The following is a 27,282-nucleotide window of genomic DNA, read 5'->3' as shown; positions in this document are numbered from 1 at the left end:
AATAACTTCACGGACGCTCCTCAGCGGAGATAATAACTTCACGGACGCTGGTCAGCTCGTTAGATGCCATGACATATTGCAGTGTCATATTTTACGGACGTTTGAAGAAACACATTTTTTTAATCATGGAGTTACTTATAGTGTATTATCAACGCCCGGCGCCAAAAAAACAAGTTGCTACGTTTATACAGGTTTACTCTCTTCCAAAGTTCAATTACAAGTTCGCAGCCTTTCCCACGTCGTAACAGTATTGTTGGTTGCATAGCTAGAATAATGTAATGGCAAACTAAATAGATAACACAGACAATTAAACTATAGTAAGACGTCGCATTGCTACCCAATTTTTGGAAACACGATTCCAGCGCGGCGCGAGCAGTTGGCCGAACTAATTTTATAAAGCATGCTTGATGGAGTTGTTTAAATTAATAATTTTGTCCTCATTTAATATTAATTTCAAATGTAAAATGTCTTTAAAATGCACAACGTTTTATTAATTATAAGAAAAATTAACAATAAATGAATTAAATTAAAAACTAGAACCAAAACTATATTTAAAATTAAATATTCTGAAAATCCCCATTTTCTTCGTAAGTAACATGTCTTTGACGATTTTTTTTTAAATTCTCTTCTTACGTCCTGCAGTTTTTTTTTTATAAATGGTTAAATTGATTGATGCATCCAACAATTTTGTTTTAATTTCCAGAAAATGGCTTTTACAAATAAACCATGAAAATTAATTTTTCGTTCTAAGGCGATACGTAATTTCTTTCCAATACTTCTTTTATTCAAAAATACACTTAGATCGTAAATTTTGGCAACACAACACACAACTCTTCTGTTATACATATATAAGTACATAGTGGGTCGATAAAAACGGTACCAATTTTGTACGCTCATATTTTCCTGAGTTATTATCTGTTTTTAATGAGTAATATACCAGTGAAAAGCTCAATATTTATAGAAAAGGTTGTTGTTGTCAAGAACTCAAAAATTGTGCGTCACAACATGAAGACATGCAAAAATTCTCTCAATTATAAGTTTTACAGATATGGTTCAATATGCTCCCCATTTTTATTAGCTACCATTTGCAATCGTCTTCACTAGTGATTGATGGAGCAACATCAACATCGCACCGAGTGGCACAAACAATCATATACCTTGAGCTGAAGGCTCCTGAACAATTAACGGAATGCTGGAATCAGCTACCTCAGAGACAAATATGTAGCTTCTGCAATTGGGGACGGACAAAGACGATTACAAATGATAGCTAATAAAAATGGAGGGCATATTGATTGAACCATATCTGGAAACTCATAATTGAGATAGGTAATCTTCAAAACCAGAATTTTTGCATGTCTTCATGTTATGACGCACAACTTTTGAGTTAGGACTATCTCTGCACAGCAAGAGGCCTTCATCTTTTCTATAAATATTGGGTTTTTCACTGGTATATTAATCATTTAAAAAATTTAATAACTCAGGAAGATATGAACGAACAAAATTTGTACCGTTTTTTTCGGCCCACTGTGTATTTTAGTTTCAATTTAACTTTTCATGCTCCTTAAAAGAATAGGTACCGGGGGCACACACTATTGTTTGGTTTCTTTTTGTCTTGAATTGAAACTGAAAGTATAACTTTATTAAGAAGTTTCTGTTGGAACTTAGGTCACTCTTATCGGGGGTCCGTGGTGCGCGATACCACATTATAAAAAGGTCCGTCGCTTATCTACATATAAGAGAGAGCGTTGTGTGCTCTCACTCACTTTTGTATTCAGTTTTGTCTTGTATGTCAATTAATGTTATGTTATAAGTGAGCATCTGTTCTTCATTACAAATACATATTTTGCTAACACTATCACTGCGTATTTTGTTCGTTTAGTACTGGGACACAGTACTTAACAGTTTCATCACTTAAGTTTTTACCTTTATAAATTACGTAGCAGATTCACAAATTCCCAAAAAGTAGAAAATGTTATTTTTTTCCTTTCTTTATTGTTTTCTTATTGACAATTTCTCAATACTGAAAACGTTGGCTATTGTAATTACTTTCATTTAATAAATGGCACTAATTCCTACCTTTTTATTCACAGAAAGTCTTATATCTTTAAAAAGTACATTTTTATTTTTCTCAGAAAAGTGTCACATTTGACAAATATTTTTTGACTGTTTTAAATACAACGGTCGAAATTTTACGAATAAATACGACGGAGTGTTTTGGCCAACTGCGTGCGGAGCAGCACCGTCGAAGCTATTCCAACATTATTATATGGGATTGAAGTGTCTTACTATAGTTTAATTGTCTGTGATAGATAACTACCTACTTAACATTATTTATTATTTGTTTTTATGTTTGAAATATTTTAAGACGTTATAACTTTGTCCTTGCTAAAATTGATTGCTTATATTAATTTAAATGGCTTTAAATGCTGTTATTAGTCTATTTTTATTAACAAATTTTATTTGATAAATTAATTGTAAAACACAAAACAATATAAAAAGTTACGCATTTTTCACCACCCACTTCTTCAACTCTTCAATATTTACAGACCCGTTCTTATTAAACGCAAAAGACTCTGCAAACTCAATTTTATAGTGTAGCCCTGAAAAAGAAAAATCTGAATCATCCGATCCCAAACTTGCAATTCTCCTAGCTTTTGGATCAACTGAATCCAACTGTCTTGACTTAGTTATTCGAAGAGTGTTCCTAAAAGAGACAAACTCAATCAGAATACAAAAAATCTAGAACAACAGTACAATTCCTTCTCGAGAATTGACTTGACCGCATTGCTGCCCTTAGACAGTGTTTGATCCTGCTTGTTGCACAAAATCAAAATATTTGGAGCATGTTTGGACACATTGGGATCTGCCAAAATATTGTACAAAAATTCAGCAGTATCTCTCACATCTTGTTGTATTGTAAGTGAATCAATAACAAACACAAGTCCTCTGGTCAATTCCTTGTACTGCTCCACAAACTTGTCACGCAATCTCTCATGTCCAGGTATGTCAACAATTTTTAAATAATTCTACAACACAAGAACTAGAACTGTGCATAAATAGACTGAAGAAACTCACATTGTTGACAACGAAAGTGCCAATATTTTCCCTGATTGAAGTATGGGTCTGGATAAACTTGTTGTGAACCAGTTGCGAAAATATTAACGTTTTGCCACTGTCGCACAACCCAGTCAACAAAATACAGTTTCTCGATGCTTTTCTTCGCCGATATAGGGCAAAAATTACTGAAAAAGTGCATCTTAACCTTAAACATATGGATTCATTCGCAACTCACCTAAAGTTACTATAATTACAAGAACTGCTAGCAAGATGTGCGTAAAATTGTTTTCTTCTATCTTCACCGGTATTTTCTCGTCCATTATGGCAGATTTTAATTCACTTTTAATAATTAAAAGCTCACGATGTGAAACTACCACAGCTGGAAGTGACACTTGACTTGACAGTTCCGCAATTAAGCGAAGGACGCAATTACTACAGGTTTTCATCCGGTTTATTGAATTTGTTTAAAACATGATCAAATAAAATTTAATTTACGGTAACAGAGTCAGAAACATGTTTAAATTTGGATTTTCAAGTGATGGTGCTGAAGAAACAACAAATGGTTTAGTATTTGTAAATTTCACCCAACATAACCTCACTTATTCACGTTTTAGATCAAGAGGAAGACGCTCTCCACTGGCTTCAAAGCGAAGAAATAAATCCCAACGAGATAAATATCGACCAAAATGTGACTGTTAACTCGATACGTTGCGGTGAACGCGATATAAAGTGTGTCTCAAATGAAGGTGTAGTGGACTCCTTGAAATGTAGTCAAGATAAAGACAATTCTCTTCTAAGTGCGGAACAAAATCATTCAGATCTAATTACCGCGGTATATGAAGGTGGTTAACAGTCTTAAGATTGTTCTAGAATATTAATTGTTGTATTTTAGGTGGACTGAAAATCTGGGAGTGCACTTATGACTTGTTAAATTTTATCAACAATTTAGATGTAGATCTGAACAATAAGAAAGTCCTTGATTTAGGTTGTGGTGCTGGAATTATAGGAATTTTTGCATGTTTGAAGGGCGCCAGAACAGTTTTTCAAGATTATGTAAAAATAAGTTGTTGCAATGTGACTTAAAAGTTCATCACTTTGTTTTAGAATATTGAAGTTATCAAATCTATAACTATACCAAATGTGTCCTTGAATGATATCAGTTTTGATAAGTGTGAATTTTTTTATGGTGATTGGGAATCATTTCTGCAATTACAGAACAAAGCTCTGTGTGAAAATGACAAATTTGACTGCATTTTCACCTCTGAGACGATCTACAATATAAATAATTACAAAAAGTTAATAAATATTTTTAAAAATCTTTTAAAAAAGACTGGAGTTGTGTATCCTTTTTGCCATCATTTTTATTCTTTGAATGTCATATTTTTTCTTAATGTAAAACAGTTATGTGGCAGCAAAATGCCACTACTTTGGAGTTGGAGGAGGTACAGGACAATTCGAAGACTCATTAAAAAAGGAAGACATTTTTAATCACTCGACATGTTGGGTATGTCCTAATGGAGTTAAAAGAGCTATAATTAAAATCATTTTAAAATAATTTTCTATGGAGCCAGTCTCTCATATATCCATCCTTCATCACCTTGACGGGTCAGCACCCCATCAGGCTCTTCGCCACTTGTAGGCCTCCTAAACTTGATCCTATCATGAATCCTGTCAGTCTGTCCTTGCCAAAACTCTATACTCTGGGGCCTCACTAGGTAACCACCCCTGAAACAAGCCCCAATTAAAATTAATCATTTTCTTCACACCCTCAGTACCATTGAGGAGGTCTTGGCACCTCGCCCTCGCCATATACACCTTTCAATTCTCGTTCTTTCTCAGCCAAGACGTTGCGGTCTTTAATCGGTTTGCTTTGGTCGCTGCACAAGGCCCCAATTTGGCTCTGATAGGGTCTAGATTTAAAATACTGGTCGGCGTCGGAGAAGGGAAGTTTCTCAGCGACGCCCTCTATTCGCACCTGGAAATTTATTTTTAACCAGTGAACAAAACATGTTTGGAGAGGACTTACAGATCTGTTGCAGTAAGCCCAGTAGAACGTCAGTGCACAATGGGGATTTTCTTCCTTAAAAGTAAAACAATGAAGATAATTTTGTTGTGTTGTAAAATGTGTTTGTTTTAGGTCTAGCAGTAATCACTTGATTCTGCTATGCCTGGAAACATTTCCACTCACCAATTCTCCTCCCTTTCTGCTTGTGTAGTGCGTGAAAAATTTAAAACCTTCTTTACTGTAGCCTTTGCACAAAACAAATCTTGCAGAAGGGAGGCCATTTCTGAAAAAAAAAATCTTGAGCGAGTGTATAAAAATATGTATATTTATATTTGATTTTTCTCCTTTTCTATTAATACCTAGAATTTATGTGAAAAAAATTACTTAGTTGCTGTGGACAGGCACATGGCGTTTGGTTCCACCACTGTGGGGTTGGTGCTCACCTCACTGAACCACTTTTCAAATAAATGGAAGGGTTCCTTCACCTCTATACTGTCTTCTAAAAATAAATTTCGCTTGTCATTGTATTGGGTCCTAAGAGCTGGAAGCCAGAGAAATATTTTTGTCATGCATTTTTTTTTCAAAATCCTGACTTACCGCTGATATTCATGGTGCGAAATGGACTGGTGGTCTTCTTCTCTGAGAAACAAATGAATTTACTCTTGTTTTGGTGTTTTCCTGTTGAATTGATAAGAGATAAGATTTTGCGGACGCATGACAAGAAATACTAGAAAATTCAACGTAGAAATAACCTTGGGATTTCAAATGGAACGTGTTCTGAGGGGGACCAAGGTTGATGTATAAAATCATAACTACACTTACGTAATATCGACCTTGTAATCAATACAGAAGTTCTCAAAATTTTCACAATTAGATCAGTGTCATTTTTGGTTCATTTTAAAAAATTTTAAGTATTTTAAGTACGTTTGCGTTTAAAATTTGAAATAGAACTGCTCTGCTGAATTGTTACCAATTTCACTTATCACTGTTATCGACGTTTCACATTGCCCCTGCCCTCGTAGCTCGTTCCAGCACTAAAGTACTGCATTTGTTTAGGATGGGCTATCGACGTCAATAAATTTACTTCATGTGTGTTCTTGATAACGAACGTCAAAAGATGGGGGTCAGAATGAAGTGCACAACAATGCATATAAAGATAATTTGGCAGCTGGTATAGTTGTGAATAGCTGCAGTAATAAATCAATAATTATCTATTTTGCTTAACAAATGATTGAAAAAAACAGTAGGATAACAAAAAAAAAAATGTTTACTCTGATTTTTTTTGTTTTATTTATCATTTATAAATAAAATTGATGTTTATACTTTTAAATTTATTTTTATTTACTACACGTGGAAAATATTTGTAATGCAATTTGATAACAATATGTGGTGAAACGATAATAATTGAAAACTTTACGAAGTTCACAATTTTTTTAAACATAGTTTTTAAATGAATTATGTCATCAGACTGGGCAAATTGTTAATATACAGGGTGTTACGGAAATCCACGCAATAAATTTAACCACCAATAGAACTCTTTAAAAGAAATAATTTTACCTCTAGATCTTTTTTTAATCGGATAATCTTTTTAACATTTTTCTAACCCCTAATTTGTGAGTGAAAATGTTTTTGTGCGATAAAAACTTTATGGTTTTTTTGAAGAAAAAACGACCGTTGTTCTAATACTAACAGTTTTCAATGTTTTTCATTCGAGTACATATTTTCATCGAGTAATTTTTTTTCGTGCTTCATTATCGATGGATGTGTAAACACATGAGCGGGTATGAATTTTAGGGTTCAAATTATGTTTAATTTTAATTGTGTTTTGAAGAATTTACGGAAAAATGGTAAATAAAAAAATATGTATTTTAACGAGTTCAATTTGTGGTCAAATTTATTACGTGGACTTCCATAACACCACATGAAAATTTAGTTTCAGAGTTTTGGAAATTATTTAAATTGTCCTACTCACTTTTTTGTAGTTTAGTAGTTTCAGAATTAACACTCCACACCATAACCTTGGTTCAGTAAGCTCCGTACTGTCGCAGCTATGTTAAATGTTAATGAGTTAATGTTATCGCTGAAAGCTTTGGGTCCAAAATTTTTGTAGTGGAGGGGTTAAGAATAAGGTGTGCGCCTACTAACGCCAACAGCTTATAGATTTTCTTTTTCCTCTGTCTGAATGCAGGCAATTAGGTGCTTCGAGAGTGAATCTTCATATTTGTATTTGTATTTATAAACCCAACTTTAATACCAAGGAATAAATGTTAACAAAGAAAACACACGAACGCGCATCCAGTTTTTCAAAAAAGATTGAGGACTAGATCTCGACTACCTCTGTGACCTACCTGTGTCTATTGTTTATGTTTATGTTTCCAAAAACAAAATGGCGGATCCAAAATGGCGATTCGAAATATTACCAAGTTTATCAATTTTATTGAAATTTAGTAATGGGGCTGTTTTTAGGTCACTGATTACAAGTTTGGTATTAGTCTTTCAAAACAAAAAAAATGGCGGATCCAAAATGGTGATTCTAATATGTATAACGTTCCGAGTTTCAGTTAAACTTGGTTTAATGAGCCTGAAACATTGCAATTTCGTGAGATAAACAGCTTTGTTGCCGTCCATAACCGTAACAAAGAAATTTTAATTATGAGAAAAATACATGATGAAATGCATCTGTAAACATTTTCGCTTTTTGCACTTCATCACCATTTCCGAAGAAAAATTAAAAAAAAAAAGAAAAAGCGCAGGTGGGCGCAGCTAATTTTTGTATAATATTGTACAGGAAGGTTGAATAAACAATATAGGAGTGGTAAGGGTGTGCGCATATGGGGGATTTTTTTTTGTATGTCACTTTTAATTCAAGATTTTTGAATGAGATTTGGGAAAAATATAGCTACATTCATCATTACACTAATAATTACAGGTTTGTAATTAATAAATATTTTGTGGTACATTTCATTCTACATTTCTTGGGGAAGATGATCCATTTTGTTGCACTTTATTAACGTAATTTCTGACGAAATAAGAAGGGAAACAATTAACAGCACGTTTGACGCTCAGAAACACGGAGCATTTATTCGTTTCAATGCTCACTTTTTAAGCGATGCCACGAAGATATAAAGGACAACTGTGACTTATTAATCGGTTTATTTTATGCCAGAGGTCCTCTAGGAATAATCTATGTGCGAAAAAGTCCCCAATTCAGACTTAGATTTTTCGACTTTTGGCCAGCTTTTTGGTATTATTTCCCCCTGTGTGCCCATCCGAAAATGCTGGCCGAAGCATTCGCCGATCCGTCTTTCGGAAGTAACGAGTAACGAATGCGAGTCCGAGATTCCAGAGATTATTCGATTATTAAATCATTCATTTTGATAGACCCTTCTACTACCTAAACGACGAATGAAAAAAATTGGTACCTTACGTAACAATTTTTTTTGAGAAAATGGCAATTTTTATTTAAAAAATTTAATTTAATTTTTATTTTTTTTTTTGTATGGGTTTATTTAAAACAGAAGGTTTATTTTAATCGACCAAACGATTTAGAAGATTTACTGCAGCGAATTCGCTCTAAAATGGAACGAAAAGCCCTGACATTATTGAGCGCAGTGTACAAAGTGTCGGTAAGTGCCAAATGGTTGGCAGGGAGTAATTTCAATATTTGCGTTAAACTTTATTGTTAACCTTAAATGGTTGTTTGTATTTGTTTGAGGTCAATTAAAATTTTTACATTAAAAATTAAATTAATTTTTGAAAATCAAATTTGCCATTTTCTCAAAAAAGTTGTTATGTAAGATACCAATTTTTTTCATTCATCGTTTAAGTGGTAGGAAGGTCTATCAGAAAGAGATGAAAAAAGTGGAGGTTGCCATATAAACAAATTGGTGATGACGTCATTGCGCAAAAACCGATGACGTCATTTAAACAAGTTGTACGTCACAGGATGGCATTTTTCAAAATAAAATCGACCTGTCCGAGCGTTTTTCCAAAAAACATCACATAACGCTACTATGAATTTTGTTCCAAACTTTATGTTCACACTGTATACCTACTGCCGACAATGGCACGAGACTCAACTTCTGACTGAATTTTTTTGAAGAAAGGTAGATATTGGTATTATTTTGCAAGAATGTAATATCGAACGAAACTGGTTAATTTTTCGTCGACAGATCACACACTCAAAGATTGAGGTTTCAAAATGTGATGGTTTTGAAATTAATCATTTTAAAATCATTTATTGTGTAATGGTTTATTGTTCTTGAATTGAAGGAGGTATAAAATGAAGCCATTAACTAAAAGAATTTTTAGTAGGTAGAGTCAATGGACAAATAAAACTGGGACAAAAATGACAATCACATAAGTCAAAATTTACAAATTTGCATCGTTTAATTACGGCTTTATCACAAATGGGTTAACTTTGGTATGACATTTTATATAGACACTGACAAATATATTGACAATTCAATGGTCTGATCTACATAGATTACATTTTAAGTGTCCCACCGACCGTACGTAATGCATGGTTGCTAATTATAAAAACGCATATCTATGTATTTATAAAACATGCATTGTTAATAATTTATGATAAAAGTAAGTTACTAAAGTTGACTCAAGTTGCAAAAAACCACTTTGCAACTTTGTAAGGTGAATAATTGCAGTATGCAACAGAAGTTTCGTTAGTGCGAATTTTATACTTAGCTATCTTTTTTAGTACCTAACTTTTTAGTAATTATTTATTTGAGGTTGGGTACATCATAAATAGATTTTATTTGTTACTAAATTGTAAACGTCATTTATTCGAACTGTCACTTGACGTTGAAAAGTCATTTTAACTGGCTAGTAGCGTTAAATTGACAGCAGACCAGTTATGAATTTAACAAGTTAGTAGAGAAATTTGAAATTTGGAAAGGATAGTAGCGTTTTTAACATTTGAACATTTTTATTTCTTTGTTTCATACAAATTAAAATTAAATGTACAATTAGAATTTCCGCTAATGTCGAACATTCCTGAAGCGGTAGTGAATTCGCTGGTTATTGGACAATTAATTGTAGAACCTCCCGAAGTGGAAGCCACATCTGTTGAGTTTCGTCCAGGAAACATTTTTTTCGCAATTTCAATTTTTTTATTGATAGAATCATCCACATAACCTTCCGCAATTCCACTACTTTTCCATCCTCCCGCACGTTTTAGTGTCAAAATATCTCCACCTGCATCCACAACCATTGTTGCTGCTGATCGGCGAAATGAGTGACCTGTGTATAATTCAGGTTCTTGTAGCCCTAAGTATGTTGCAATTTTTTTCGGTACACCGCCAATAGTGTGCTGGCCAACATTGAGGGAAATACATTTGCCATTACGGTAGGTTAAAAAGAAACGTAATTGGTCTGCTTGACGAGGACGAAGAACTGCATATTTTCTGTACAAAACACAAGGTTGAAAACTGCAGCCCTCATCTGTGATCGTAAATCTCCTTGTTGTTAAATTCTTTGTATTCCGTAAAGTGACGATAATATATTTCTCAACATCTTCTACGTCCTTCACCGTCAACGAGAGAAGCTCGTCACACCGGCAAGCACCAAAAATTCCAAAAATTGTAATCACTTTATATAACAACCAATAGTCATCAGGAGCTTCAACAAGAAATTTTTCCACTTGCTCTTTTGTTAAAACCCTTGCCTTCTTCGGCACGTAACGCTCATTCTTTCTCTTGAGAAAAGCAATTACCTTATGAAATCTACAAATGTCAAGTTAAAATATCACTTTTTTGACAACGTCTGTAATAGGAAAACAAACCTGCGAACTTCAGCATTTTCTTTAATTTCCAGGGAGCTTTTTAACATGGACCATTTCGACCACAAAGAATTGGGGCTAAATTTGTCTGATAGTTGGTGAAGATACACCAAAAGAACGTCTTCCGTTACACCAGTTACGTTATTGTTTTTCTGCCAATTTTTAAATTCTTCATATTCTCGTTCATATCTTGCTAAAGACTTCGCTGGCAGTAAACTGGAAGCCACGTTTATAGCTTCTTTTTTGATTTCTTCTGGCACGTTCATTTGAGAAAAAATCTTGACGGAAATAAACAATTTGAACAAACGGCGCGTTGTCATAGTAATTGTACTTCTAAGGTTTCTGAGTTTTGAGCAATAATTTGGAAGAAAACAGAATTTGATCATTTTTAATTTTATTTAGTTGTTTACAATTTAGTAACAAATAAAATATTATACAAGACACGCCAGGTAACTGGTTTTACTGGCTCAAGGAGGTAACTGACTCGTCTTCGACTCGTCAGTTATATCCTCCATTCGCCAGTAAAAACCATTTTACCTGGCTTGTAATGTAAAATACTATAAATTACAGTAATGCTATCAATATTAATTCGCCAAAATTACCAAACACGATGACAGCTAATACCAACCTAATTTTTCATACGTGGTTTTTTGCAACTTGAGTCTGCTCTACTTGCCGTACTCATTGTCTTTGTAAAAGTTTTTTTCTATTTATTATAATTGCAGCATCGATAAACGCTTAAGTACTTGCAGTAATAGTCATGAATTGTTATTGCGAACGTTATTTAACGTCAGGTATTCCATTATTGCCACATAGGCATACAATTATTTTTTTTTAATAAAAAATATGTATATAATATGTACCTACTTGTCAATGGTATGCGGCGATATTTTTCAATACTGTTTTTTGTCTCCGATTTAAAAACTGACACCAAAATTCCAAAATGATATACTGTCGCGACTTCGCGAGCAATAAATTTTGGTCGTCAATGTCATTTCAAAATTTGGTTAGATTGTCAAAAATTTAAAAAATTTCCCTGCCTGATTATGCCCACGTTAACAAAGTGTCAAAAAATTGAGAAAAAAATGACAATTAATGTCATACAACATGATGATAGGTTATGATACTTACGACTGTTTTACAATGGAACATTTTCGATTGCGTCAAAGAATGACCTTGACGACCAAAATTTATTGCTCGCGACTGTACATATAGGTAGGTACTTCGTCCAGCGAGAGATTGGGAGATTTTAAATTGTAGACTTGTAACCTAACACTACTAAATGCACTAGAATACATTAATTAGAGCATAATTTCAGGACAAAAAATGTTACTACTTGGAGGTAAATAAACGCTAGGTAGTACTGGTAGTAGGTACTCGCTCTGCGTAGAATTTAGTGATTTTTATGTCAACCAATCTCTCGCTGGACAAACTTTAGTACAGGATATCGACAATTATATTAAATTGATTGTTAATTTTATTTGTTGCTGTTTAGAATTTCGCACGATACCTTCTATCTTTACATTTGATATTAGAATTTTCAAAAATTACTTTTTTATTCGACACTGTCAGGATTTGAGAATTTTCTCCTATGTGAACGGATTTTGATAAATGTCACCACTTGTCAAAACGAAACTTCAAACTAATTTTAAAGATTTTAAGCGATTTGGAGCCTTTAAGAGGCTCGTCGAACAAAAAAATGTTGTATTCAACTCGTTCGTGTGTACATTGGGCTTTTTTGGCTGTCGTGAGCCTTTAAAACGCTCGTTTCACTCGCGTTTTAAACTGCCCCACTCGTGCCAAAAAAACCCAATTTACACAAGAACTCGTCAAATAAACTACTATTATTCGGTGCATTGGTCAATATGGCGCTATAATATTTTTAGTTTTCCAAGAAAATATGTAGTTGTAATTCCATTTTTTTCAATTTTGATTATAAATATATTTTATTGTTGTCGGAATTATCAAATTGTACACGCTAGCATTAATTTTACTCTTTCGACTTTTAACATTTTTCTTCATGTTTATTTTTTTAATGCATCACGAACGCTTCGACTTTTTGACATTTCGGTGACGGAACAGTACGCAGTATTTCTTTCAGTTTTGCGACGAAAATTATTCATCTTTATTGTTTGTAAACGAAATATTATTTTACACTCGGCGGAAATGTTGGAAGTTGGTGTCAACAATCAAATTAGCGAACAAAGCAAAGACGAATGGTCTTTAAACAATCTTACAGACACAACTAACCCCAAAGAAACAAACCATCACGTCATCAGGAAATTTATCAATTCTGCTATTTATGTGGAGAAACCCGTGGCTTCCACAGTTTCCAATGAAACTATACCTATTTCACAAAAAATTTCAAACGAAGATTTGTTAGACAACAATACGAAACGTTGCACTTGCTCGGTGGATCCGAAAACTTGTCCGTGCCACGGTAACAGTTTCTTTGCTTTCATACCGAAAGAAACAAGAAAGAGTGGAGTGTCCAAAGTGTCAGAGAGCAAAACCAAGATATCGTCCACTTGTCTGTCTAGTAGTAACGTTGCCGATGAAAAGGAAGCCCTGATTAAAAACTGGATCGCCAAGAAAGAAGAAGAGAAGAGGAAGAAGGAAATGAAAGAGAAAATGGTGCTCGAAGCTAAACTAAAAGAAAAGGAGTTGTTGCTTGAACAGGAAAGGAACAACTTTAAGAAGTGGCTTACAAACAAAAAGAAATTGGAAGCGGAAGCGAAGAAGAAGAAAGGGAGGGAACAAGAGGAGCAGCAGTTGAAGGAACTGGAAAAAGAAAAGCGCCATCTTGAGAATCAGCTAAATTTTCAACTTTGGGTCAAAAAGAAAGAAGAAGTCAATTTAGGTACTGTAAGTTTGAAGAAAACTCAAAAACTGAAAGTTATTTTCAGAGAAGAAAATAAAAAAGCAAATGGAGATGATCGGAGAACTTGAACGCAAAGAAAGACAACTGAGAGAAAACGAAAAGGCTTTCAACGAATGGCTGAAAAACTCCAAAAATAAACAGAAGCCTGTGCCACTGAATCGGGGTCTAGAGTGTAACTAAATTTCAAATGATAATATTTTTTGGCAAAAATGTGAAATTTTAGCTTTGTGTTCGTCGTCTTCTGTAACGTACGTGAATCCAAATCCTTGGAACCCGGTACCTTGACGAACTGCTCTAACGAACTACTTTATTTTTTTATTTACTCAAATATAATTTAGTCACTTTTGTCACGACATTTTTTGAACTAATATTCATCAGTTGGTAAGGTTTTGACAACTTTTTGAGAAACAGGGAAAAATTTGGTACCAAAAAAAACAACACATGAAATATGTGGTGTGGTGTCAAACACAAATTTTGAAAATAATAATACAAATCTTCAGAGAAACGTGGGATATCGAATACCTTGGAGAAAAACCAGTGAACTATCACACTATATTTAATCATGTTAGTAGATTACACACAAATTATGATAAAAAATATTTAATAGTGTTTCATGTAAGTACCTAAATCTATCTCAAAAAGGTGTATAAAAATATAAAGGTGATTCAACTTTGACTAGATGGACTAAAACCTAACGCCTAGAATGTCTCTTCCTCCTCTTGTAATCTCAAAATGTCTGACTTGTTTAAAAAGTAGTAGGTCGGTTGCCTCCCCTTGAGATCCTTCACTATCCTTCTGCTGCCAGCCTTGATCAACACCCTACTTATGGTCTCCATATTCTCCACCCCCATAGCATAATGGAGCGCAGTTCTCTCCAACTGCAACAAAGCATTCAACCCAAATCCCTACTCACACTCTTACTTTACATTATCTCCTAATTTGAGAGTGTCAGGAAAAGTGTTTGCCAAATAATCCACGATCTCCTCTTGTTGGCACAAGACGGCGATATGCAAAGAACACCTTCCGTAATTATTCTTCCCCATTGCCAAAAGCTTGCCGCTTCCCGTATCATTTTCGTCAGCCAAGAGTGTGGTAACATCGTTGATGGAGCCTAGCCTGATGGCATGGTGGACCCTTTCACGCTTCTCCTGTCACAGTGCAATCAGTACATTATCTTAAAATCAAAACGTGCAAGTACCTCGAAAGCCAGTATCGACTGGAGGAAGGACACAGTATCGGGTTGGTCGTGTTGGGCGACTGCCTCAACAATGGGAACGTCGTTTTCGTCGACAATGTCAGTGATGTGGTCGTACCCATCCAAGAGAAGCTCGACGAGCTTGTCTGTGTCGCCTAAAACGCGAGATTTGTGCCGAAATTGAAACTCGAAGTGGTACCAACCTTTGGTAGCTATGCTCATCACGTATCGATCAATTTCCGTCGTGTTTTCTGGAATATTCGCTTGGATGCTGATGTCGCGAGCAGTACGATACAGCTCATCCCTGTAAGCTACATTGATCTCTGTTTCCATCAACAGCTGGAAGAGGGCGTTTCTTCCGTGCGCTCTGGCGGCGGCGAAGTGAAGCATGCTTTGACCATGCTCGTCCTAGGACAGTTTCGGATAGAATGAATTGGTCAGTGCGGACAGTTTTCTTACTCGACTGGTACTGTTGAAGGCTGAATCTTCTTCGGTACCACTGTCTTCGGGGTCAACCGTGACAACCTCGATGGTTGCTGGTACCGCCTTATTGTTGTCGGCGTCTTGCGGAGGTCCCGTGATAGTTTGTTGATTTTCCTGTTTAAATGATACTGTTGAAAAGATGTAAATCAGGAAATCGTTAAAATTTACTTGTGTCTTTCCCCGAGAATGTAAATTTTGTCTGTTATTGGCAAAGTTATACAAGTAAGTGGCCAAATAAGCGATCGGGTCTTCGGGTCGCTTGTTCGCCACTTCGGTCAGACCCTTGATCAAAGGATCACCAAGAGCTGTAACAAATCGTGTCAGACGTGTCAAAATTGAACGGAAGTACTGTCTTACAAGAGGCCAAGTAGCGACCCTCTTCGGTTGCAAAGAATGGCATGTCCACTTGGGCATTACCACTACTAGGAACAACACTACCTGCAACCAAAGAAAAAGCATGAAGTCGGTTGATGGACTGTGATGGTAGGAGTTGAGAAAGAGTGATGAAAACCTAGCGTGTTGTCGTTCTTGGCTGAGAACGGAGTTGAAGCAAACACAACAACACTTGGATCGATGTACTAATAGTTACTGTAAAACGCACACCGCCACAGAGAGAACACACATTAAGGTGCACTATGTGTAGGTCACAGTACACGTAGTTTGGAAATTCAAAAGTAGAACAAAGAACGTGATTGGTTTAAAGAGTGATGGTACTGACCTATCTGAAAAGTCCATCCAAAGCCAAAGAGCTGACTTATATACAAAAAAATAACGTGAAACTTTGGCACTATTTACAGTTGGCTTACACCTAAGAGCTCGTACACTCTCTCTAGGCTTGAACGGATTGACTTGTGCTACTTAACTAATCGAGAAAGTGTACGACCATCGTTTACTCCATACTCGCTAAAGACTGTTTCTTTCTCTTGAAAATGTTCACGAAAGCTGCAGCAATGTGCAGAGAGTTCGACACAGCCAAATCCTTCTCCAACTGGAGGATATTCACAGCTGCAGTGGAGAAATCCTCGAAAGTCTGCAATTCGCTCACTCCCAAACACTGCTGATTACCGATTCTGACAACATCAGCTGTATTGCTTTTGCGGTAGTAGCTCAGACCTCTCACCAAACAAAGATGGCGGAGGTTGTCCGGCTCTTTGATCAGATACGGAAACCGTAGAGTGAAACTGAACTGTAGAGTGTTCCCCACGACTGTGGGTCTAGCGCACAGATAGCCCAAACGAGGGTCTCGATTAAATTCCAAGTGCTTTTGCAAAACTGACACCAAACGAGCTACTCTCGAGTAAATCAGTCCGACATTTCCTGGTTTTGTGTGAGGAGTACAAGTTACAATCCTGACGTGGTCCAAAACGTTAATCCAGACTGCCAAGTTGCTGCCGTTGCTGATAAAAACTCCACGGCCGTACGGCCAGTGCTTGCCGTGGAGCCGATCTGATTCTGGTATGTTCCAGAGGGGGATCAAGAGGCCGTTGGAGGCTAGTACCACTCTGGCTTCTGACGGATCTTCGAGGACTTCGTTCATGGTGTAGTAAACGCCGCAGCCCTCGGCTAGGTCATCCTCAGAAGCGTTGGGGTAAAGAGCTCTAGCGACGTCATCGCTAAGTAGTACCGTAGTTACTAAGCGTTCTACTGTTTCTAATTGATTGACGTTCAATGATTTTGGTAGTTCGTAGTCTAGCAAGTTTCTAGTGCAGTCTAGAGTACCTAGAAACGCGGTACTTGCGGTCATTCCAAGAACTTGGAGCGGAGGTTCAGTATTAATTGATACATCCACGATAGAGACCAGATTTTGGATCTACAGAGGCTCTTTGGGGATACAAACTTTCGGATGGATTTAACTCAAAACTAGCATATCATACAATTCTACGGAAAAAAATACTCAAAAGTACTTCCATTGAGTACTTCGGATCACATTTTTCTTTGTTATTAACATTAGAAAGTGTAAGATAATCTAGAAATGAATCTAAGATTTATTTAATGTGTTATCAAACTTAAATTAGATCTAGATTGTTGTGTTGCTCTTCTTCGAAAACAATTAAATCCAAAAATCCGATCTCTATCTTAGTACGAAGACAAAATTTGAATGTATCAGCTAATATCAGAGAGTACCGAAAGAGTTTCCAAATCTGGTCGTGGAACTGGACAGATACCTGCAATAATCCACCTAGCTTGCGGATCCAGATCGAACTCAGCTTCCGCATGATTTTCTTTGTCCGGATCGAAAAACTTCGTCTCTGGATGCACTCCCAACTCCTGATGAACGTCAATAGAGTTGTAATCTTTGACTATAGGTTCTATGAACTCCGCGAATACTTTGTAGGTATAGATGTCGGGAGCTACAATCCCCGCTGGAAAATCCTGTTCCAGCGCCACTCTAAAACTCATTTCGGCTGGCAGTTTTTTGACGCTGGGCCAAATCACGTCGTACAGATTATGGTCCAGTTTTGTTAGCCTCATTTTCACCGAATCGAAAATGTATCTCTTGGTATGTTTGCCGATAATGGAGCTATTGCAGCTCATAAGTGTGGACGTGGAGGCAGTGGAGGCGGCGGAAACGGCGTTAGAGTTGCGGCGGCCGTGCAAAACGTTGTAGCAACGTTCCAACACATTTAACATGTCCTCGTCATCTAGATCTTTTCGAGCGGAACACGTGTCGTTGGAAACTGTGATAATTGCATAACAGAAACTTGTGTGCGGAAAATCCGTGGAAATGGGTAATTTGAAGGCAGAACAATTGTCGAAAACAATTCGCAAAGTAAAAATCTTGACTAAAGCGTCCCCTTGCACACGAGTTTCTTCTAGAACACGCTATTCTTGTATGGTTGTTATTTTCGTGTGAATTTTGGTCATGACAAGTTTTATTCTCTTTTTAAAGCGACTATAAACTAGAAAAATATCGAATGTAATGACGAATTATTTGCGAGCAATCATCTGCACGATTAGACTTTGTAGGACCATAGAAGAGTCAGCTTTGTTGAAGAGTTGCTCAACGAAGAACGCTTTCCATTGTGGAAACTGTTCTTCAAGTGGAAAGTTAGGGTGGCAACATGAACAAAGCCGCTAGTGTGATACCTATTTCAACTTGTCCTTACCTTTATCACTCAACATTTCTTCAGAGGCACCTTCTTCAGCTCCAAAACTCCTCAACAAAGTCCTGTGCGAGAACTCTTGTTGGTGAGTTCTGTAGTACTCAGGAGTGTGTCCAAACTGTAACAATTGTTGCAGTAGATTGTCATAATGCAACAGACCCAATTACCTTGTCTTCAGTTCTGGAGTCAGCACCTAAATGTACCAGCAGATTATAATAGTGTCCATTGTCTGGTAGTACCGCGGCGTAATGCAAAGGAGTCCTTCCATCATTATCCGTCACTTGGGCAGTTTCTGGAAACCGTCCCGCCAGATACCTCACAATGCTAGTATTACCAAAAGTGACAGCAGTGTGAAGAGGAGAAGCTCCGTTCGGACTGATTTTGTCTTTAGCGATGGCAAACTTGCGTCTGTCTAGAGCGGCTTGAAGGTCACGCAAACTCCCTTCTCTTGCAGCACCATGTATCCTATTGATTTTGGACTAAACACAAAAAATATAGACGATTCAGAACACATAGATATTACCATGTACACTTGGACATTGTCTAAGAAGGACTGAAGCTCGGGGTTCTCACTCGTCTGTCCAATCAGTCTGTCTCCCTCTCCGTTTAAGACCAGTGCCGCTAGCTGCTCCATGTTTCCTGCTTCAACCATAGCACCAATTTCTGCGTCGTCGTTATTGTCGTCTGGTTCCGTAGCTCCTTGGCCTTCTTCGTTCAAAGTCTCGACTTCATTCTCTCCATTGACGATACCTTCAATCACGCCTTCAGGTTCCACTTCAGCCGCAGGAGATTCTTCACGTTTGGGTGCTTCTTCAATTTTAGCAGTTGCAGGACGTGATTTCGATTCTTCGGTGTCGTTATTGTTGTCTTCTTGTTTGTCATGGTGAGTATCGTCATTGTTTTCTTGCTTGTCATTGTGTGTTTCTTCAACATTCTCAACTTGCTCTTCAGCAGGCTGCATCTCTTCAATTTCATTGTTCTCTTCTACTTTTGTTTCTTCCGCTTCAGGTTCTTTCTCTTCAGGAACCTCTGTCTCTTTCTCTTCAGAAGGTTCAACTTCTTTATCTTCTTCAGTTGTGCTTTCTTCAGGCTCTGGTTCATCTTTCGCAACTTCTTCTTCCTTCTGTTCTGGCGCTTCAGATTCCTTTTCCCCCTCTTCTTTATCGTCACTTCCTTGCTCCTCTTCTTCATTATTATTATCATCTCCATTCGTCTCCACCTTCTCTTCAACTGGCTCGCTGCTTCCGTTCTCTTGACTCGGCTCAGGCGCACTTTCCTCTTCTTTGGTCTCTTCTACAACTTCACTTTCCGGCGGCTTCTCTTCACTGGGTGTAGACTTTTCTTCACCGTTCTCTTTTTCACTACCGTTCTCTAGTTTTTTGGCAACTTTATGTATTTCTTCGGTCGGGGTGCTCACCGTCAACATGTTCCAATCGAAACTGGACAAGAACGATTCTTTCGCGATTCGGGGACATTCGGGGACAACATTTAACAGTTTCGAGTCTAATTCTGAAGTTCGAGTCTTGTAGTACGCTGCAGTCTTTTGTTTCTGCAATAGAAAAAAATTGTAAAATCATCGTAAGAGACTGTTGGGACATGATTTACATTATCTAGAGTTGATTCGTCGGCACCATGTTCTAGAAGAAAATTTGTCATTTTTCCGTCATCCTTCAGCAACGCAGCGTAGTGTAGAGGTGTCCTTCCATCCGCATCAGTAAGATTGACACTTGGAGGGTACTCCGACACAATAAATTCGGCTATTTCGTCCTTGCCTAGTCCTGCAGCCTAAAAAATACTCCCGAGTCAAATTTTTTGCCAACTACATGTTTCTTTTGCATTTGTTACCTTGTGTAATGGAGTAAGACCGTTCTGATCTTTCCCTGAAAGCACTATAGGGGGTACAGGTGGGCTCACTCGTTTTTTCAAATTTTCAAGCTCATCATGCTGCACATCTGTATGGATGTCTTTGATCAAACCCTGTGAAAACATTTTTCTTTTCAGTCTAGATCGATTACTGGGGCAAACAGGCAAGGAAATGTATGCAGTATTAATTATTATAGAAGGGACCACCGATGTAATGTTCTGATATGATTTGTGTTTCTTGTGTTTACACACCACAAGCAATTAATTTAGACTTCGTTGTAGCTTATTGATTGGACAACGCATGAAACTTTCGTTCTCCGCAAAACAAAAACTGTGAATAGAAAGGGGCCTAAATTATAGCCTTGAGGCGAACAAAAAATTGGAGTGAGGCAAACCAAAGTGGAGGGCTCGATTTGTGATTATCTAAAGTCAATTACCTGGATAACAAAAGTGCCCAGAGGTTAATTCAATTTTATATAATTAGATAAAATCAATAGGCACACGAATTCATTAATAATGTTTGAACTTTGGAAATCGTGATTGAATTAGTAATGAAAATTTCGGAAGATCGATAAAATTTGGAAAATAGTTCGGGGGGAAAAATCAAAGGACTCACCATGATGTGGGGCACCGCCTCCAGGAATTTCTTGATCTTGGGGTTGTTGCTGTGCTCCACCAGAAGCTTGGACCCGTGGCCCTCCCACACCACCTGCTGCAGATTGGCCAGATTCCGCTGATGGATCCATATCCTGATGTTGGACTTCTTGAAGTTGAGGCCTGCGATGAGATCCTTCATGTTAACGCGTCGCGGAGGGGTTGTTATTTAAGGGAGCATCGTCGAACAATGAGTGTCTAGGTGCAAATGCTCCCAAACCGTGCCGTACAGCCGAACTATGCGTCATGTGATGGGTCATGTGACTATTAGTTTAATAATTTAGTTATTTTATTGATTAGGGGGTGTTTATTGTTCCAGTTTTTATTCAGCTCTACCGATCGAAATCTTCAATTTTATTGCGTCGTTATCCACTAGGTCAAAATAAGTACGTAATGCTGTTTTTCGGGGGGTGGACATTTGGAAATGCAATTAATGCAGGGAGGAGGGGTGGTTTTGATGATGATCGAAGCGATTTAAAAAATGTCGCTTGAGGGAGAATTGGGGGAAAAGAAATTAACATATGGACATTGTTGACGGGGGTAAACGACTTCCGATGCATGTAACAACTTTAATGGGCGTTGGACATGACCCGGAAGTGTAGATTGGTGATTATTAAATTGGTACTTCCGGAATGTATCGATCAACGCATGAAATGTTGTTCAAGAATAAGTAATAAAGAAGATTTTTTTTCTTCGGTTTACTTCATTAATGTACCTACACTTATTGTCTGGCTCAACTTCATTAGTATCCAATTGTTTGGCTTAATTGCATCAATTTTTTGCATTTACCTACTTAAGGGTCATTCATACTCCCTCTATATACTATAACTATTTATTGTTTTCAACTGTCATAAATTCTCATTTTTCTCCTTTGTAAACTGCCCTAAAGCAAAATGAGCAGATAACGAACCATTGCCCTAGACAACACATTCAACGTTACATTTCTGACAGGTCTTGAAAAATTTGTCAAAACTGTCAAAAGCATTGCGAAACCATTTTTAAAAGATTTGGAAGCTTCAGGGACGTCGTTTCAAACAATAAAATTTTGTATGCAACTCGTTTCTGGGTAAATTGGGCTTTTCTAATTGCCCTCAGGGCCTTAAAACCCTGGCTACGCTCGTGTTTTAATCTTGTCCCTCGGGCAATTAGAAAAGCCCAATTTACACAGAAACTCTTTGCATAAATAACTATTTACTAAGTAGGTACCTGCTGTATAAATTCTGTTCGTATTTTAAATAATAGGAACTAGATATTTATTATTTATACAGAAAAATATTCCGACAAGAAAAAACTTTCAAATACATTACATCTAGGTGAGTCGATATAACTGATTCTGGAAATATGTGGTGGATATTGATCTTGTTTTTCATGTGATTAGTCATCAATGTACAAAACTTAATCGAAATATGTTGGACAACCTAAATATTTATCACTAAAAAAAGTATGAAGTCTTTGTACGTCCATCGAATAGATATTATCAAAAAATCTTACCAAAATCTGTTTTTGGTAGTTTTTTACTGTATATGTTTAGCTCAGTTCGAAATTATTGAATTTGCTTTGTATTTTATTTCCTCTATTTCATTATTGTTACTAACAAAACTCCGATATTTTTTGAAAATTTAGTATTTTTGAAATGTCACCAAAAATTCTATAATCTACACTATCTCCACAATCACAGCATTGTCATTTTACACTATTGTCAACAATATTTTGACATTTGTTGCTTATACGGATAACAAGATAATGCGCAGTCTCATACCGATGCAGTCGAATTAATTTTATTTTCGTTTTTTGATTGTACAGAATTATTTTTTTAAGGGTTTAGTTTAGTTAATTAAAACTTGATAATATTTTCTGTAACTTCTCTATTTTAATATTTATAAACTTAATTTACATTTCTTTCTTATTTACAAAATAAAATTAATGGCATGATAAATAAGTGAAAGTTGTGGAATAAATAAACAAAATGTCGGTCTGATTTTGTAATAGTTCTGGTTAATTGATTGCTCTTGAAATTTTTATATAAATAATTAGTCGTCTGTCAACTCAATTTGGATTACTTTTGTAAGTATATTTTGCAATTATGTACAAGTTTTTTGATTAAATCTTATTTATTCACTTCAGCTTTCAATATGTCAGATTCAGAAATTTTAAATGATTTAGCTAGATTATTTTATCTGCCGCTCGTCAGCGGAGATAATAACTTTATCTGCCGCTGGTCAGTTCGTAAGATGCCAAGGCAATGCAGTGACACTTTAGCATTATCAATTCATATTTTACTGATGTTTGAAAAAAAATTGTTTATTTTTGTATTACATTTTTAATTACACTGTAAGAAGCCAACTTAGTTTTTTGATTTAATTAATTTTGATTAATTTTTCATTTTATATTTTATTTAGTTGTAAACATGTGAATTATGTACTTTAATAAGAAAGATTATTTTAGTTGGTAAAGTTTCATCATTGTTAAGAGTGTAAATTGCTTCACTTGTAAAAAGTTGTTCCAATATTAGCATCAGAAATAGTTTAAGTTTATGTTGTGAAAATATTTTATACAAAGTTTCGTAACTTCTATACGTAGCAGTAATTTTGGAGTGATCTGAAAATAGAAAACAAATTGTCTTCATTTTTTTTTTTGAATGAATATGAATGCAAAGCGAACCGAGCAATCTATTAAAAACTAGTGTGAAAAGTAACTTAAAAGATTCAAAGTTAAAATAATTCAAAATGTTATTGTAGAAGAAGACTTGAATAAAGCCAAGAAAATTTTTCGCAGATTTGTAGTGATTCAACGAGGGTGTAATGATGGCTATTACGTACGAGGATGAAATCTGCGGCATGAGTTATAGTCATAGGCGGGTGTTATAATCGTCTGAGTGCGTAATACCCAGCACACGCGAGTAGCAAAATACTATCATGTTTATTTCAATTGTGCATTTAATCTTAACATTCTGTAAGTGCTTTCTTAAAAACTAAAAAAATATATCATTCTGTTACAAATTAATGCTTTGATATTGTTAGTGCTAAGAAAGTGTCACAGTGTTGGTAACTGTTGATTTTTAATTATGTTAAGGCTTTCCTCCTATGCTAAAAGTGCTTCAGTTTTCATCAGATACTAAAGTTTATTTACAAATATGTCGTCATTAATTAAATGTTCTCGCTCTAATTCTTCATTGCATTTTTCACCTAAAGTTTCCAAAATCACTGAAACCACGAAACATTTTTTGTCTTTTCTTGATTCGTTCCACTTTTATTAAATCATAAATTAACAAAATTGCATTTCTAACATAACTGATTTAATTGTATTTGTTGAAGCATTTCCTTTATCATTGTTTGTATGTACACGATATTTTTCCAATTCCCTGCGAAGCAATTAATAATAATTTGTTGACAAAATCGTAAGCTCTTTCATTACACAGACAATAACAGTATATTTTCTTCTTATCAACATCGATGTGAGTGTTGTCATTGCTGTCAACACAATTTGAATGAGTAAACATGCAAGACAAAATGATATTATTCCTTGACAATAATTTTCTATTTTTGAAATTGCATTATGTTTATGTCTTGTAATGGATTTTATCACTAAAGTGCTTCAACTCAGTAAACTCTGTAAAATTTATTTTTTATTCATTCCTCATTTTATATAAATTGATTTTATGTCAATAATGGTATGGAAGAGTGTTTATTTTAAAGAAGGTGGTACACTCCACTTTATTATTATGAATTATGTACTATAAATTTTCTAGAAAAATAGGTGTAACGAACTTATTTATATTTTATAATGTTATTTTAAGGTTTATTTAGTGGTGGCGGTGTCATGATCGATTTACGTAAAATCAAAAATAAATTATAGGAACAGTGACACAAGCTTTACGGTGATAGATGCATATACCAACAGAGAAAATGTTTTTGAAAAACACTTTTCGCTTTATTTTTCCACAGTTATCACAACTGAAATCACGAAATAGCTCCTTTGATAGCGTTGTCAAGGGATGCACATACCTATATTTAGTTTGAGACATTTCTAAAAATAAAATTGGACCAAGTCGGGTGCAAATTAAAGATTTATGAGTTATGGCAGTAGTAGATCCCACGTCTGCAACAAATATAAAGCACTAGTGCTTTAAAGGCCCAGTTTTGCACGCTTTTTTGTTTCAAAAACAGAGATTATGATTCTTGTATAATAAAAAACATTTTTTGGCGTCCGTTATTAAATGCACAGGTTTTTTCATTCATTCGCGTTAATAAAAAATGTGACTTTTGATCGGTCGAGAAACGTTAAAAAAACTGCCGTAGCGTGTCATGTTTTAACGCAATTATAAAATTTTTCATTCATAAATTATGATACAGATGTTGTTAAATTAAATTTTAACTTACGGGCACCATTTTTTTTTGTATGCAACTCGTTAATAAAGTAATTTTTTTTTACTCGGCGGATTTACGCACTCGCTTCGCTCGTGCGGGAAATTTTCCTTCTAGTAAAAAAAGTATTACTTTACTCACTTGTTACATAAATAACTATTTATACACTTAAACTGGTTCGACATTGTCATTTGAAACCTTGAAACTTTACGTTATGAAATCGATAAATCAATATAATTTGCAAAAGCGAGATAGAACAGATAGAATGAATTATAATAATTATCAACGCTTCACTGTGAACCAACATTTGAGACTTTTTTAAATAAAATAAATTATTTACAGAGAAATAAAAATCATATTTAAACTAATTGCGGGGACAATACTTCCACACGAATTACTTCAAGAAGTATTTACAGCAACATTTCACTAATCTTTACTTAATTCCTAAAATTCGAATTGATGTACATATTCAAAATTATATCCTATTTTTGACAGACATCCTACTATGTGTTTATCGTTTATTTTAGGTTTTGCGTTTATTTTAGGTTGTCTTTCTTACTCTATGTTTGCCAAACATATATTATGTATTTCCAATAATTTGGACTAATGAAATTAAGTAGACAATCTATGCCGACATCCAAGGTATTTGACCGTATCGATCCTTGATTCAAAATAAATTATGTATTTTGTGAACTGAGTAATATCTTTTTATAGCAGATCAAATTCCATTTAAAGAAATAAGACATTCATAGGATACGAATCCTACTCGACGGGTACAAGACGGATAGGTCAAGGACAAATGTGGGTGCTGCGCAAGGCTCAACTCTTGGCCACCCAATTTTTACAATTAAAGGTAGTCCCTATTATTAGAACTTGGATCTGTAATTTTAATCTAACGATTAGATCGGTTTTAGATGGCATAAAATGGAAAACATTTTACATAAAATAATTTTGAAAATTTGTGCACGATTTTTAAATGTCCTTAAGATTCTGTAGAAGTGTGGTTTGCACATTAGAGTGCAGTTTTCTATAATAATTGCTGTTTAAATATGAATAATAAATGTGGGAAAACTCCGATAACACCTTTAGTCATTCAGTTCCCCGTAATTCATGTTGATTAACAATTTCTTTCCACGCATAGTTCCCTCTTTGCAACTTCTCAGCGATAAGAAGAACCGAAGGGCAACGAATCAGCTAAAGAAACTTTTTTACTCAGAGTAATGAAAAACGTGAGGTTCTCAGAAATGACCTACATAATAAAGAACCACGTCGTAGTTCTCACGCTTCCGTTCCCGCATAGTTCACCGGATTCGATAATCGATCTTGATTGAAAGTAAAATTAAGCACTGCTGAATTATTAATGACGACCTCTCGGAATGTGTTAACACGAATCATTTAGACAAAGGTTCTCCGATAATTACCTTTCAAATATTAAATCAAAAGGCTTTTGTCCGAACTTAAACACTTACTTTCGTGGTGCGCTGCGCTTTTGCTAGAACTGGCTGTTGATTTTTGCGAATTGGGGAGTTCCAGTTCTTGGACGTGGGTCGTGTAGTATTTGGCAGAGTGCTGCTTTGAATCCACGATGGATGAGTCGGCTCCAGCGTTGATGAGAAGTTTTTGGACGCCGGACACGTCTTTGCACATGGGGGTGTAGTGATAAGCCGTTCTGCCGTCCTGCAATAATAAAAATCCCCAGTAAAGTACATTGTAATCTTGTATTAAAATCTGGTTGTAAAGTTATTCTTCCAAAGAACCACTAGCTTTTTTTAAATCATTTTATAACTAGTTAACTATTCACAATTTTCTACACTTGTTGTTTTTAAGATTCACCACCGGGTTAATATTTTTTACTTATGGTATTTTGCATAAGAAAATGAAT

The 27,282-nt window shown here is 35.7% G+C and overlaps 6 protein-coding genes across 12 annotated transcripts in view; 2 read left to right on the top strand and 4 right to left on the bottom strand.

Annotated features, from left to right (window-relative positions):
• Nucleotides 1-2,424: 2,424 nt before the first annotated feature.
• SrpRbeta (signal recognition particle receptor beta) lies at nt 2,425-3,503 on the bottom strand. The gene is made up of 4 exons (XM_069041568.1): nt 3,293-3,503; nt 3,076-3,242; nt 2,755-3,026; nt 2,425-2,704 (listed from the first exon to the last, which is right to left on the bottom strand). Exons 1-4 carry the CDS (start codon nt 3,501-3,503, stop codon nt 2,500-2,502), a joined length of 855 nt encoding a protein of 284 aa, XP_068897669.1. The 3' UTR covers nt 2,425-2,499.
• Nucleotides 3,477-6,392, top strand: LOC138125973 (histidine protein methyltransferase 1 homolog). 2 transcript variants are annotated; one of them, XM_069041570.1, is made up of 6 exons: nt 3,477-3,619; nt 3,672-3,899; nt 3,950-4,110; nt 4,162-4,397; nt 4,459-4,561; nt 6,119-6,392. In XM_069041570.1, the coding sequence occupies exons 1-6, from the start codon at nt 3,571-3,573 to the stop codon at nt 6,161-6,163; spliced, it is 822 nt and encodes a 273-aa protein (XP_068897671.1). In that variant the 5' UTR covers nt 3,477-3,570; the 3' UTR covers nt 6,164-6,392. The 2 variants fall into 2 exon arrangements, with proteins under 2 accessions (XP_068897671.1, XP_068897670.1); XM_069041569.1 differs by lacking the exon at nt 6,119-6,392 and having other exon boundaries at nt 4,459-5,787.
• LOC138125974 (pyridoxine/pyridoxamine 5'-phosphate oxidase-like) lies at nt 4,523-7,113 on the bottom strand. Of its 4 annotated transcripts, none has more exons than XM_069041572.1 (7): nt 7,035-7,113; nt 5,660-5,740; nt 5,447-5,561; nt 5,246-5,345; nt 5,084-5,137; nt 4,833-5,032; nt 4,523-4,782 (listed from the first exon to the last, which is right to left on the bottom strand). In XM_069041572.1, exons 1-7 carry the CDS (start codon nt 7,075-7,077, stop codon nt 4,617-4,619), a joined length of 759 nt encoding a protein of 252 aa, XP_068897673.1. In that variant the 5' UTR covers nt 7,078-7,113; the 3' UTR covers nt 4,523-4,616. The 4 variants fall into 4 exon arrangements, with proteins under 4 accessions (XP_068897673.1, XP_068897672.1, XP_068897676.1 ...); XM_069041571.1 differs by having other exon boundaries at nt 5,447-5,603; nt 7,035-7,112; XM_069041575.1 differs by lacking the exon at nt 7,035-7,113 and adding an exon at nt 5,885-6,102.
• A 2,720-nt stretch (nt 7,114-9,833) lies between these two features.
• On the bottom strand, nt 9,834-11,417 carry LOC138126911 (tyrosine recombinase XerC-like). Its single transcript, XM_069042730.1, has 2 exons — nt 10,860-11,417; nt 9,834-10,800 (listed from the first exon to the last, which is right to left on the bottom strand). The coding sequence occupies exons 1-2, from the start codon at nt 11,240-11,242 to the stop codon at nt 10,005-10,007; spliced, it is 1,179 nt and encodes a 392-aa protein (XP_068898831.1). The 5' UTR covers nt 11,243-11,417; the 3' UTR covers nt 9,834-10,004.
• Nucleotides 11,418-12,896: 1,479 nt separating this feature from the next.
• Nucleotides 12,897-14,087, top strand: LOC138126307 (coiled-coil domain-containing protein 34-like). Its single transcript, XM_069042057.1, has 3 exons — nt 12,897-13,716; nt 13,763-13,909; nt 13,961-14,087. Exons 1-3 carry the CDS (start codon nt 13,023-13,025, stop codon nt 14,020-14,022), a joined length of 903 nt encoding a protein of 300 aa, XP_068898158.1. The 5' UTR covers nt 12,897-13,022; the 3' UTR covers nt 14,023-14,087.
• A 188-nt stretch (nt 14,088-14,275) lies between these two features.
• The window catches only part of LOC138126306 (uncharacterized), a 30,284-nt gene continuing 17,277 nt past the window's right edge, over nt 14,276-27,282 (bottom strand). Inside the window, exons 5-18 of one of the 3 annotated variants that reach the window (XM_069042056.1) lie at nt 26,870-27,077; nt 20,999-21,159; nt 20,365-20,496; nt 20,125-20,304; nt 19,043-20,068; nt 18,687-18,998; nt 18,523-18,637; nt 15,773-15,853; nt 15,584-15,720; nt 15,392-15,529; nt 15,136-15,340; nt 14,936-15,087; nt 14,664-14,885; nt 14,276-14,615 (exon numbers count right to left, since the gene is read on the bottom strand). In XM_069042056.1, coding sequence (XP_068898157.1) covers nt 14,436-14,615; nt 14,664-14,885; nt 14,936-15,087; nt 15,136-15,340; nt 15,392-15,529; nt 15,584-15,720; nt 15,773-15,853; nt 18,523-18,637; nt 18,687-18,998; nt 19,043-20,068; nt 20,125-20,304; nt 20,365-20,496; nt 20,999-21,159; nt 26,870-27,077 — 3,249 coding nt within the window. In that variant the 3' untranslated portion in view covers nt 14,276-14,435. Of the gene's footprint in view, nt 14,616-14,663; nt 14,886-14,935; nt 15,088-15,135; nt 15,341-15,391; nt 15,721-15,772; nt 15,854-16,137; nt 17,135-17,580; nt 18,094-18,522; nt 18,638-18,686; nt 18,999-19,042; nt 20,069-20,124; nt 20,305-20,364; nt 20,497-20,998; nt 21,160-26,869; nt 27,078-27,282 lie in introns of those variants that run through there. The other 2 variants (XM_069042054.1, XM_069042053.1) reach the window with 2 other exon arrangements.

This window comes from Tenebrio molitor, chromosome 3 (genome assembly GCF_963966145.1).
Source record: "Tenebrio molitor chromosome 3, icTenMoli1.1, whole genome shotgun sequence".
In the NCBI taxonomy this organism is placed as follows: domain Eukaryota; kingdom Metazoa; phylum Arthropoda; class Insecta; order Coleoptera; family Tenebrionidae; genus Tenebrio; species Tenebrio molitor.
Note: the sequence above shows the minus strand (reverse complement) of the source record. Positions and strands in the feature narration are given on the sequence as shown.

Excerpts from the sequence above, each read along its gene's own strand:
- SrpRbeta (XM_069041568.1), bottom strand. The coding sequence starts at position 3,503 with ATGAAAACCTGTAGTAATTGCGTCCTTCGCTTAATTGCGGAACTGTCA. Across the intron at positions 3,027-3,075 it reads GCACTTTCGTTGTCAACAAT|AATTATTTAAAAATTGTTGA; the intron begins GTGAGTTTCTTC and ends CTTGTGTTGTAG. Across the intron at positions 2,705-2,754 it reads TCAATTCTCGAGAAGGAATT|GAACACTCTTCGAATAACTA; the intron begins GTACTGTTGTTC and ends TGTCTCTTTTAG.
- LOC138125973 (XM_069041569.1), top strand. The coding sequence starts at position 3,571 with ATGTTTAAATTTGGATTTTCAAGTGATGGTGCTGAAGAAACAACAAAT. Across the intron at positions 3,900-3,949 it reads AATTACCGCGGTATATGAAG|GTGGACTGAAAATCTGGGAG; the intron begins GTGGTTAACAGT and ends GTTGTATTTTAG. Across the intron at positions 4,111-4,161 it reads GAACAGTTTTTCAAGATTAT|AATATTGAAGTTATCAAATC; the intron begins GTAAAAATAAGT and ends ACTTTGTTTTAG.
- LOC138125974 (XM_069041571.1), bottom strand. The coding sequence starts at position 7,077 with ATGGTGTGGAGTGTTAATTCTGAAACTACTAAACTACAAAAAA. Across the intron at positions 5,346-5,446 it reads TGCCTGTCCACAGCAACTAA|AAATGGCCTCCCTTCTGCAA; the intron begins GTAATTTTTTTC and ends TTTTTTTTTCAG. Across the intron at positions 5,138-5,245 it reads GCAGAAAGGGAGGAGAATTG|GAAGAAAATCCCCATTGTGC; the intron begins GTGAGTGGAAAT and ends TTTACTTTTAAG.
- LOC138126911 (XM_069042730.1), bottom strand. The coding sequence starts at position 11,242 with ATGATCAAATTCTGTTTTCTTCCAAATTATTGCTCAAAACTCAGAAAC. Across the intron at positions 10,801-10,859 it reads GAAAATGCTGAAGTTCGCAG|ATTTCATAAGGTAATTGCTT; the intron begins GTTTGTTTTCCT and ends TGACATTTGTAG.
- LOC138126307 (XM_069042057.1), top strand. The coding sequence starts at position 13,023 with ATGTTGGAAGTTGGTGTCAACAATCAAATTAGCGAACAAAGCAAAGAC. Across the intron at positions 13,717-13,762 it reads GAAAGAAGAAGTCAATTTAG|AGAAGAAAATAAAAAAGCAA; the intron begins GTACTGTAAGTT and ends AGTTATTTTCAG. Across the intron at positions 13,910-13,960 it reads ACTGAATCGGGGTCTAGAGT|CTTTGTGTTCGTCGTCTTCT; the intron begins GTAACTAAATTT and ends GTGAAATTTTAG.